Here is a 12,386-nt window from a genome sequence, read left to right as displayed (position 1 = left end):
GTGACCCTTATCGTCCAAAAGTGATGGGGTCACTCATCGTATGTAAGGACCGAGCCCTCTGCACACACGTCAGAGATCACTTGTGTCAGACCCCTGTCTCGGTGTGACAACCATTCCCTCCTCTGAAAGAGCGAACAGCCCAGCAGCAACCCCACTCTCTCTGGGCTTTATTTCTATTTTTAAATTGGAACCTGTGTGACTTACAACATTGCGTAAGTTTAAGGTGTATCAGGGCTTCCCCGGAGGCTCAGTGGTGAAGAATCCGCCTACCAAAGCAAGAGACGCGGGTTCCACCCCTGGGTCGGGAAGAACCCCTGGAGGAGGAAATGGAAACCTACTATGTTATTCTTGGCTGGAAACTCCCTTGGACAGAGGAGCCTGGTGGGTTATGGTCCACGGTCACAGAGTTGGATACGACTGAGCATGCACACACATGTGCAAGGTGTATCTCATGCTGATTTGATACATTTATATAGTGCAATGTGATCGCCATTGTCTTGGTTTTAGATGCACAAGAGGATATATGGTCTGGAAATATGGACATGGTGCAAATAGCTTGAGTTGCCTGTTGATGATACCCCAAGTGGCTCTGGACTATAGAAAAATGGCTGGGGTGGGCAGGATATGACCTGCACAGAAGGGGCCCTGAGCCCATGACGTCTCTTTGAAGGAGCGATGGTCTCAGCTTTCTCTGCTGCTAGAAGCAGAAAGCTACCCCAGCACCAGATGTCTTCTGCCAGCCTCGCCGGAACGCCGGTGGCTCTGATCTTCCCCTTTAATAAGCAGGAGTCCGGGGCCCCTCATCAGGCGTGGAGCGGAGACCATCCTTTCTCACGACCTTTGGACAGTTTAGTTCAATGGCCTCTCTGCCCAGCTCCCCTCCTTTTTCCATTTTGTAGCTCAGCCAGTGATCAGCGCAGGTTAGAAGTATTCTAGAACCAGGAAGGATGCAGGCAGAAGGCTGTGCCAGGGAGCCTCCAGAGCTCTGGCCAAGGCGGAAGGCCAGGAAATGTGTATAACTGAATCACCACGCTATACACCTGAACTAACACAACATCCCAAGTCAGCTACGCTCCGATAAAAAAACAACAGTAACGAAAAACATTGAGTGACATATGGGGACAGTTTGGAGGATTTTCATCAAGGCTGACATATGAAATTACAGTATTAATGAAGAATTGCTTAAGTGTGAAAAAAAATTTAATAAAAGAAGTGGCTCTGGGTGGGGAGGAGGAGGGTGACGGCTAGGGGGCAGAGCCTGAAGCCACGACTCACCAGCCAGGGAAACTGGCGGGGATGTTTGGAGAGTAAAAGGGGCTCAGATGCGGACCATCTCTGGCTCATCAGATGCCAACAAGCCTAATTTGACCAGCTGTGAGCAGAGATAAAAGAAGCAACCGTCTAGGTCATTTCTTGTCAGTGGAGTGATAACAATTTGAAGGAAAACTATTTTGTGAGTTGGAAAAAAAAAACTTAAGAAAATAAACAAATTCTGTAGCGTGGATTGACTCTAAAAATCAGTACTTGCCAGGAGTCTAAACACACGAACCTTCTCACCAACAAATGGCTTCTGTCAACAGCACCAAGCTTGCTGCCATATCCCCGTAGGAGAGGTAGTAACGGATTTTAAATGTGGAAAAGATTGGTAACACAGAAAAAAAAAAAAAAAGAGCCAGTAAGATTGAAACCAACCAGTCCTAAACCACAGACTCGAGAAAAAAAAAAGCCAACATACCATTTGTCACCATTTCACCACCGGCCTTGCTAAATAGCGTCCATTGAGAACCTCAAGCCCCCAGGTGGCAGCTGAAATCCCCAGCTAACACTGCATTTCCTTGTGGTGGCGTCCCACCCCAGAGGGCAGCTGGAAGCAGTTTGTCAGCGAAAATTCAAGAAGGAGAATCCGTGACCAGTCAGAGCTTCCATTAAATGCAGTATCAAAAGGAGGTACTTGAAAATCTTAATTTCTTTTGGCAGTGCTGAGGGATAAGGATGGATGGAGAGAGGGAAAGAGGGGAAAAAACAAAACTGGGCTTTGAAAAGCAAAGAGTACTTGGTTAGATTGCGTGAAGAGGGACGACTTGCTTGCTGTCGCCAATGCTGTCTCAGTCCACGCTCCCCACAGCAGCTGGGCTGCAGAAGGCTGCCCCCGGGAAGCCCCCTACGTATGGGCAAGAGGGTCTTCCTGCCGAGCGTGGGAGGAGCGCTTAGATTTCCTCTCTGTGAACATGGACACTTCTACTGCGTCCCAGGCCCGAGTGTGCGTCAGGCTGCCGTATTTGCCCCAGCCCATCGCACATCTTTGAGGATGGCTCCTCGGTGATGGTCACCGACTCAGCGCACACGAGTGTGAGCACACTTCGGGATCGTGGAGGACAGGGAAGCCCGACGTGCCGCCGTCCGTGGGGTCGCAGAGAGTCAAACACCACTTAGCAACTCAGCAACAACAACAAAAGGATGCTCCAAAATTTCTCCTAGTTTTAAAATGACGTCTCTCTGGGCCCCTCCAGACTTACTGTCCACTTTGCTCGGCGGCCAGGATGCGGAGGGTGGAGGACTGGCGTCCACAGGAGCCCTTCCCCCGCCGTCCAGGGGGTCCAGCCAATGGGAGGCACTGCTACTGCCAGCCAAGCCCTGCCCAGGGTGGGCGCAGGGGGAGGGGACCCCCGGGGGCTCCCGGTTCTGCAGACACCCCGCCCCTACCCCTCCAGGTGCCAGTGTCTCCCGCCTGCCCGGACACCAGACGCATCCCGTAGGTTTCCCTGACTGCGCCCACAGCTCTGCCGGTGGGTTTTTGTCGTTTGTTTTTTTTTAATGAAATTCTTCTCAAATTACCCCATTTGGCTGTGCCATCTGTCTCTGGCCTGGGTTCTGACCGAACCCTGACTGATTCAGCCCCCTGCCCTATACACAGCAGGACATTCAAAAAAGGCTTTTTTAAGAACTGACTTATTTTTAACTGGAGGATAGTTGCTTGCCCTGTTGGGTTGCGTTCTGCCCTGCAGTCAACACGAGCCAGCCACAGGTACACATCTATCCCCTCCCTCCGGAGCATCCTCCCACCCCTCGAGGTTGTCACGGAGCACCAGACTGAGCTCCCTGCGGCATTCCCACCGGCTGTTTTACTTAATACTAAAAAGGCTTTCTAATTTAATTAAATGGAGCTGTCTGACTTTTCTGATATTTTCATTCAAAGATGGCTTATAATAGGGTAAATGATTGTCCCCGATTGTTTGGACCTGAGGGAACTTGGGACTTTTTGTTTTGAAATCAGGACGGTTCTGGGCGTACCAGATGAGGTGCCCACGACGGCATGCACTCTTATAGCGTTTCTAAATGATTTTTGAAGATCATTTTCTTTCAAAAGATTTCTATGATAATATTTAAACTAAAGTTGTTTTACTAAACAATGATAGACTATTTCCCACTTCTGAGAAGATCTGTGTCTGAAATGCTTTTCCTAAAGGCAAAGCCTGTAATGTGAAGAGACCATGCTTTATCGAGTTCTGTCTGATCGAGTCTGTTTACTCCCCAGGGGAAGTCACCGAAGAGCTAGTAAGAATCAAGGAGTGATGCGTAAGGGCTTATGAGGGAGTCTGAAGAGAGTGGCAAAGACATCGCAGCGGAAAACCAGGCTTCTAGAATATAGTTCTTGATTCGAAAGATACTTGCAGGCATTTGAATGGATCGGTTCCTGTTTCCCCGTCCTTCCAGTGTGTTGCGGAGAAGATAGGAAGATACTCACAAGTTACAAAGAGCATGTTTCATTTCTTTGTGTTACTGTTTACTGGCATATTTACTGATATGTTTGCCAGTATTTACTGGTAATATTTTAATTCCTAAGAGATAGACCAGTTTGGTGTTGGGCGGGGGGGTTGGGAAACAGCAACTACAAACAAAGCTAACCTTTTAAGAAGAAATCTCTGTTTACATGTTGGAATATAGCTTTATTATTTTATCTTTTTCCATTAGAGAAATGTTTATTAAATGATAGTATTAACAGCTGTCACACTGCTCTGGTACATAGGCTACCTGGGAGAAGAAATTTAATTGGGTTAGAAATTTACTGTGATTTGAATGCTTCTCAATTCAAAGTATTATTTTCTGGTAGGAGAGCTTTTGACTATTCACTGTAGGGAGCCAGAATTTCACATATATATCTTTTTACCCCTGCCTTTGAATATCAATTTTCTTGATCCACTTTTGCTCCCAAATCATTGTTCCCCTCTAAGAGTCGGATGAGTTATCACAAATTTGTGATACTGGTTTTGGTAAAATTAGAATTTAGAAAACTCACCTCGGGTGTCTCAGCATTGCTCTTTGGTGTTATCTCTACACTGAAATGGTTGTTGTTAATATTGTTTTCCAACCATAAACAACCACTAGGAATGCATGAAATATATTGACCTAAGTGTATTCAATTTGGTCCCCTGTAATAAACATTTATTGAATACCCACTACATGTAAGGGGACAATAGAAAACAAAATTTGACATTGGGAGGCCAATAATTCAAACATCAAACTCAGGGAAAGAAAAAGTCAGTAGCCACTCATTTTGGTTAGGTTTTTAAAAGTTACGTATATTCATATATGTATATATATATATATTTAGGCTGAATTTTTAAGACTCAATTATCCTTTTCTTTTGTACTCTTGTGAAATCTGTAACAATTTGACTCAGTATTTAAAAGTAACAAGTCTTTTTTTCTTCAGTGAGCAGCAAGGGCATGAAATAAGATCTCAGGTTCCCATCGTAAACTCTCCCTGACTTCTGCAGCTTGCCACAGATGGGGCAGGGCATGATGTTTGTGGCTGATAATGTGACAGAGTTTGAGTTCAGTGGACTTAGTAATTTGGGGGCTGCCATCCTGAGTTGAAATGCGCTGTAGAAAGGAAGACAGAGGCCAAAGGACCTGTGACTTGGCCCACCAGTGGGCAGGATTTGGTCCAACTCTGCTTTCGTGGTGGCAGAGACATTTCCTTTCTCTGTGATGGTGAAGGAAGGTGTACTAGAGCAAGTGGGAAGAGCTCCCCAAAGTGAAACTGGTGACCGTTTTAATGCAGAGATGATGCTGATAAAAGATCAAGAATATTTCACACTGATGAACTAATTTTAACTCAGAATACCTCATCTGGGTGGAAACGGGCTTTGAGGGTTAGCAGTGGGGGGCTGCCTCGTAACAATTCCCTGCCTCTGTAGTCTGTGACATCACCATTCCTGTGGCTTCACACATCATCCCAATGTTCATGAAATGGGCCACTAAATGCCGTGCAGACAGAGCGAGTCTCTTATTGATTAAAGGGATTAGCCAATAGCTCAGGCCTTGCAAGAATGGGGGCTTCAAGAGGGGTGTAGGGATGGGCTGGGGGGGCACGTGATTGGTGGGAAGTATTTAAACGGAAGTAAGATGGGGCCAACGCTTAAACCATTTGGTGTTAAGTTCTAAGGACAGGGTGTATCAATACAGTGAAATGTGCTTTTAATTCTCTTAATTATGTTTTAATTTCCTTCATTAAAAGTGTGTTCAATTGTATTAAACACATCTGTTTGATACAGATTAAACAGATGTGTGTTCTCTTGGACCCTGTAATTCTAGGTCTAAAAATTTATGTTTAGGAAAACCATCCAGATACAGGCAAAGAGGTGCACATACAAGGATGTTTATCACAGAATTATCTAAAAGCAGTATGAAAGTGGACATAACCGGAATATCTGTCAATAAGGAGATAGAACACACTATAGAAATCCAAAATGACGCTGTAGATGCGTTTGTCAAAGAAGGCCAGAGTATACTACTTAAAGAGAAAATAATACCAAAAGTCATGACTACCAACGTCTAGGTGTTTTTTTAAAAAAATATGCAAGTAACAAAAAATCAGTATGCAGGTATTAATGTGAATTAGTTGCATTAACTAAAAAGGGAAGTTTGGTACTCTGAAGTGTATCATCGCTGGGTGGCAGGGATAGAAGTGACATTTTAGAAGAAATTTTATACTTTTAAAATAAAAAACAAACGAAAGGTATTACCTTAAAAAAATCTGAAATAAACAAGAACAAATGAAAAAAGCTTTCATTTTAAACACCGAGTTGCACCTTTGCCTAAGCAGGAGCCCTTGGTCTCAGCTGCAGGAGGAAGTCTCTCTGCTGCGAAATGAACAGCCCCGGCTGCACATGGGGTTTGGACCGAGGCGCCCCGCAGCAGTGAGTCCTGCCCAGGAAGGGGCTCCATTCTGAGGGCACGTGCATGAGTCCAGTTGGTTTGTTAAGTCCAACAGAGTTAGCCTAGGTACCCAACTAACACAATCGGTTATAAATACTGTATCTTCATAGGTTTATAATACTTCTCGCCCAAATAATAAATAAAGAATGAATCCAGAAATAAAACGTTTCTAACGAGTGCCCCGGAGAAGGAAATGGCAACCCACTCCAGTATTCTTGCCTGGAGAATCCCATGGACAGACAAACCTGGTGAGCTACAGTCCATGGGGTTGCAAGAGTTGGGCCTGACTTAGCGACTAAACCACCACCAATGAGCACCAAAGAATCGATGCTTTCAAACTGTGGTGTTGTAGAAGACTCTTGAGAGTCCCTTGGACAGAAAGGAGATCAAACCAGTCTGTCCTAAAGGAAATCAGCCCTGAATGTTCCTTGGAAGGACTGATGCTGAAGCTGAAACTCCAAGAGTTTGGCCACCTGATGTGAAGAACTGGCTCATTGGAAAAGACCCTGATGCTGGGAGAGATTAAAGGTAGGAGAAGGGGAGGAAAGAGAACAAGATAATTGGATGGCATCACCGACTGAATGGACTTGAGTCTGAGCAAACTCCGGGAGATGGTGAAAGACAGGGAAGCCTGGTGTGCTGTAGTCCACGGGGTCGCAAAGAGTTGGGCATGACTGAGCGAACAGCAACAAACCTTATGGAACAGTTCCCTTAAAAACTACAGTAGTACCAGCCACATCATTACTGCTTTTATGCTTCCTTCTGGACATCCTGGGCTTGAAATAAAGATACTGTGTACTGTACTCTGTACAGGTCTGTAAAGTACACAGAAGCACGACCAGCTGTAGAGGATGCAGGCATGCAACAGTGCAAGCCAGACACATGAACACACTTAGGTGATTGGACATGTGAACGCACATTCACAACTTTGAAAGGTTTGAAACTTGAAGATTCATACGTAGTGGACTTACTGTAGTCCCAACAGAAGTTGGGGAACTGAAAATGAACTCTTCCCATCATAACTTTGGGCTCTTTACTTCCCAGACACACCCTCTTCCTCCTGATTTCTGGCCCATGTCCCTACTGCCTGTGAGTCCTTGCACTTGAATTGCTTGCAAACTGATTGCAAACTCAACGTCCCCCAAACTGGCTGGGACCTCCACCAAAGTCTTCCCCGATGGGATGAAATCTCTCTCTCATTCCATCTTCTGCAGCCCTTTCTGCCTCTCTCGGGGCATCGACCTCCCGCTACCTGCGTAGATTTGGGCACCTGCCTGATTCCCCTTGCAGAATGAGAGCTCCCCGACACAGTCTTTGTCTCACTCGTGGCTATGCACCGTGAGTCACCCTGCCCCGTGATTTTCTGGTGGGAGGTACTGAAAGACATATTCAAGGAAGTACGCGCAGCAAGACACAGACGACCTCTGTGGGCTGGGAACTCATGACATCTGGGCTTGCTTGCTATTTCTTAGCAAGGTAGAAAACCACTTTCCCACTCTGTTTTGCCCTGTCAGGAGTCCAGGCATGCTGGGGTGAAGATAAGGCAGAAAGAATTAGCGCTGCCTCCTCTGTATTTGTACACTACAGGGCGTAGGATGCACCATCGTTGGACTTGGAGGAAATGGAAAATGGAACTCAGCCAACTATTTCTTAGGTCATTAAAAGTTATTAAAGACAGCAGTAAGAGACACGAAAGTAGCCACAGAAATAAAATGGAAGTTCTGGCTACAAAAAAAATTAATTTAGAGACATCAGATGGGAGAAGATTGAAAGGTACCAGAAGAGGAGAGCTTGGTTTCCAGAATGCTGGTGTTGAACCACTTCTGAGTTCAGACCAGTGAAATCATTGTCTTGATATAAAAGATGCCCCTCTAAGAATTCTGTCCTCCTACACCAGAATCAGTTGTTGGTCTTACCATTGTCTCTCCTCGGAAATAACTCTTCCACACCCTCGCTGTGTTGCCAAGTCTTATTGCTGCTTCTCCTCCAAGCTGCCCTGTGTCCTGTCTGGAATGCCATAAAATTCTTCCGGGGTCTCTGCGGCCTCTGATCACCACCTGCAATTACAGTCCCAACAAAAGGAATTTACTAAAGTCCCGGTCAGAACGGAGGCTCCCACCCAGGACGTCGCTTCTTCCTGAGGTCCGGATGGAGTTTGTGAGCAAGCCTGCCTTCTGTGCTCTGGCTACAGGCATCATTAACACTGCATCGGAAGGAACATCGCCTTGAAAATGATAAAGAAAAGGTGCTTAAAGCTGTCAGACCTGCTCTTCCTCTCCATGATAGATGTCAGTATCTTGCTTTCCTCCAACATGCAAGAAGTATTACAATATATTAAGGAGTAAGCAAGCCAAGGACCTGAGGAGGTCATCAGGAGGGTGGAAAGCTGTCGTTTTTGGTCATGGAATTGTGTCCATATCACACCATAAGGACTGTCTCCATCACTGGCTTTCTTTATCTTTTCTAATAGGCTGGGGTGCGTGAGGATGACCAGAAGGTAGTTCTCGTCTTCAAGTGACCTATGCTCTATTAGGCAGACACACCCATAACGTCTTAAACAAAAGTTCAGAAAATGAGGAAGCAGTAATGAGATGTTCAGTTGGAGCCTAGGACAGGGTTCATTTCCAGCCCAGGGGAGCAGGAGCAGGGCCCAGAGGCGTGTTTTCAGAGCAGAGAGTGGATGGCGGGCCAGAGGCACAGGGTCCAGAGAAACACATGGTTAGGTGTGGAGACGGCCAGGTGTCAAGAATGGCAGAGGAACGGCCTAATCCCTAAGACGGGCGTGTGTGTGTGTGTGTGTGTGTGTGTGTGTGTGTGTATAAGGCTTGGTGGGCAAGGTGGATGATGGGTATACTGAAGTCATCAAAAAACTAAATGTTGTGAGGATAATATTAACTATTACAAATTAAGGTGTCACTTGTGTGAAAACAAGGCACCCATTTAACAGTCAGATTTTTTAAGCTCTTAAATGCTCAGGAAAGGGATTTGGATGGCCAGGGATCATATGATGCGCAAAAAAAAAAAAAAAATCAAGCAGTTTGGCATTGAATTACAGTTCTGTCGCTTTGCTAATGATGTGATATGATCTTGGACAGATTACTCGACTCTCAGCGTCAAAGGTGACCGGACTAAGCCTCTAGGGGAATGTGGGAAGATCAGATAAAGTGCTGGACGTAAAATGCTTGGCATGTAAGAGAGACGAAAGGGCTGTGACTTCACTTTCTGTCTTCTCCATCAGAATCCTCCGGGGGCACAGCAGTCTTGCCACGTTGGAGAAGTGCCCCGGTTGAGGCCGGGTCATCGGTGGGGGCCGTGTAGGTGTTGGATCAGGGAGACGGCGTGGGCAGAGCCCGGATGATGAGGGACGGCCGTGTGTGGGCAGCAGGTGGGGGTCTGATTCAGAGGGGGCGGTGGTGAGACCGGTTCTGGGTGTTTGTTTTCTCACCCACAGGAAGACTGGTTCACGCCTGCTTGGAGGAGGCCCTGCCTTCCATACAGAGATAAATGTGCCCTCACTTCCTGACCTGTCTCTTAAGGAGCGACTCTTAGAAGGCCTTCTGTGACCTCCTGGCGGCTCTGGGGAGGGGGCAGTGCTGGGAGGGGCAGGTCAGGAAAGCGTAGGGGTTTCCAGCTGGCTGCGGGCTGCAGAGCGCTTAGCTCCCCCTGGGGCCGAGGCTGGGGGAAGAGCTGGCTAGCTTTATCTTGCCTTTTGGATCTTCGAGGCTGGAACCAACAACCATATCCTAATCTGGAGTTCCTTCTTAATGCAAATGCAAAAGAGGTAAAATAAATTAGATTTTCAATCCGAAAAGACGACGTGGCTACTGTGGAAGGACAAGCTGTACTGTTGTTTTGTTGCTAAGTCGTGTCTGACTCTTGGGGACCCCATGGACTGTAGCCCGCCAGGCTCCTCTGTCCATGGGATTCTCCAGGCAAGAACACTGGAGCGCATTGCCATTCCCTCCTCCAGGAGATCTTCCAACCCAAGGACCGAACCCCTGTCTGCTGCACTGTAGGCAGTCTTTACCCCTGAGCCAGCTGGGAAGCCCTAAGGACAAAGCAGAGAAGGGTCAGGGTACTTCGGGGTGTAATTCAGGTGAGAGGTGGGGGTGGCTAGCTCCAGGGGACATACTGGAGACAGAAATGAACCAGACAATGAGGAAGCCGAGTTGAGAGTCCTGGGTGATGAAACATCAATAGAAACGATGGCAGGAATCAATGGATTGACTGACTGCCTATAAGCAGCGCCCGCTGTGTCCTGCCATCACCCCCAGGCCCCAGATGGAGTTCCTTGTAGTTATCTCTCTCTCTCTGGCTTCCTAGAGATGAATGCCTGGTCCCCCAAGTTCAAATGTTGAAACCTGATGCCCAGTGCAATGGTGTTAGGAGGTGGGGCCTTTGGGAGGCAGTGAGGTCATGAGATGGAGAGCCCTCACGGGCGGGATTATCGCCCCTACATCAGGGGCTCCAGAAGCTCCCTCATCCCTCCCACTGGCGGAGGACACGGTCTGTGAACGAGGACGCGAACCCCGTCCCCCAGATACCAAGTCTGCCTGCACCTTATCTTGGACTTCCGGCCTCCAGAATGGTGAGAAACGCGCGAGGGTTCCTGCAGCCGCCCGGGGCGTGTCATTCTGTCAGGGCGGTTCTACCTGCTCAGGACCCAAGCAGTGTCCGACTGAGAGCCTGGATGGGCCTGGGGACTTCCCCCTTTGCTTCTATCCCCTGAACAGTTAGTCACCACGTCTGGGATTTTCTCTCTTTGCGATGTCCCTTGCCTCTTTTCCTCCCTTGTTCCTCCAGTTCAGGCCCTTCTTCTGTGTGATCCTTGGAGCCTCGGGTGCTCCAGTGTTACCTCCCAGCTGGGGTCCTCGTCCCGAGCCCTGTGACTAAGAGTTCGTCTCTGAAACTCCGTGTTCCTGGTTCTGTGCCTCCCGAGGAAACCTGGAGGGATTCCCCGCCGGCCAATCGCTTCGCGGCCTTTCCACTAAGATCAAGTGCAGGGATTCCCCGCGACCCGACATGAAAACCTGCGCTGGAGGCGTCGGCGGCGTGTGTGCTGTCTTCTATGGCACGCTCTGCTCCCCGTAACCGTAGTTCTAAAACTCTTGTCAAGCTACAGAACCCTTGTTTAAACGGAATCTTTTGTTCAAAAGCACGGGGCTCCGTAAGCCAAGCCTGTGAAAGCGGAGGTCTCGGGTGAATCAGGGGTGGCGTTTGGCTGCCTCTCCACCGCCCCCGCCGCCCTGCTTTCTACCCACCTGCGCGGTCCGCTGAGATGAGTCTGAAGACACTGCCGTTGGAAACTCATCGCCTTCCAGGAGGAACGCTCTTAGGTAGAGAGAGGTGTTCTGCTCAAGGAACCAGTGTGCGTCCCCGTCCACACGGCCTCCGGTCAGCCGCTCCCCCGCTTGTTCCCTCATCAGGCCGGGGCCCGGCCTCATAGAAGGCCCCTCTGTGATGTAATGGGCGCTGTCACCAGCCTCTGCCGGCTGCGGAGCAGTCATCACCTGCTGCTGGCCGTAGCATCCTTCGTGGGGCTGAGGGGCCCTCAACAAACGCGGCCCAGACGAGCAGGTTTCCAGGGACTCTTAGCGTAGGCCAAGCATTCCCTTATTTTAATTTGATCTAGAAAATATCGCATCTAGAGCAGTGGTTTCCAAACGTTTCTCTCCAGGGACTCCATCGAGAAATTTCCATCTGAAAGCCTTCTTTCTAGGACAAATTTTAACGTTGGAAATGTTTTGTATGTGTATGTGTCAAATATTTGTTAAACAACTGTTGACAACTTTATTTAGCACTTTTATCAATTTTACGTTCTTCATTTTTTACTTTGTCCTTTTATTGTAAAAATTTCAAATAATACTGAAAAATAGAAAAGTATAAGTACATGTAATATATACCTAAATTGAATAATTTTTAATATTTTGCCATATTTGCTTTGTATATGGTCCTTATATACACATATTAAATATATGTATTTAATGTATTTCTAAACCATTTAAAAGTTAAATTTTATATACCCCAAAGCTTCACCTCTAAATACTTGAGTGCTCCTTTCTAAAAATGACATTCTCTTACATAACTGCAATACCAATATCACACCTAACTAAACAAATAATTCCACAGCCCATATTTAAATTTCCTCAACTGTCCCCCACATAG

The 12,386-nt window shown here is 47.3% G+C and overlaps 1 protein-coding gene across 1 annotated transcript in view; it reads right to left on the bottom strand.

Moving 5' to 3' along the window:
• Positions 1-11,659, bottom strand: part of CDYL (chromodomain Y like) — a 149,248-nt gene extending 137,589 nt beyond the window's left edge. The window contains exons 1-2 of the mRNA XM_070456986.1: positions 11,483-11,659; positions 8,138-8,278 (exon numbers count right to left, since the gene is read on the bottom strand). Of these exons, the coding sequence (XP_070313087.1) occupies positions 8,138-8,278; positions 11,483-11,644 (303 nt within the window). The 5' untranslated portion in view covers positions 11,645-11,659. The remainder of the gene's footprint in view (positions 1-8,137; positions 8,279-11,482) is intronic.
• Between the last annotated feature and the right edge of the window lie 727 nt (positions 11,660-12,386).

The sequence above is a fragment of the Odocoileus virginianus genome, chromosome 27 (assembly GCF_023699985.2).
Source record: "Odocoileus virginianus isolate 20LAN1187 ecotype Illinois chromosome 27, Ovbor_1.2, whole genome shotgun sequence".
Lineage (NCBI taxonomy): Eukaryota > Metazoa > Chordata > Mammalia > Artiodactyla > Cervidae > Odocoileus > Odocoileus virginianus.
Note: the sequence above shows the minus strand (reverse complement) of the source record. Positions and strands in the feature narration are given on the sequence as shown.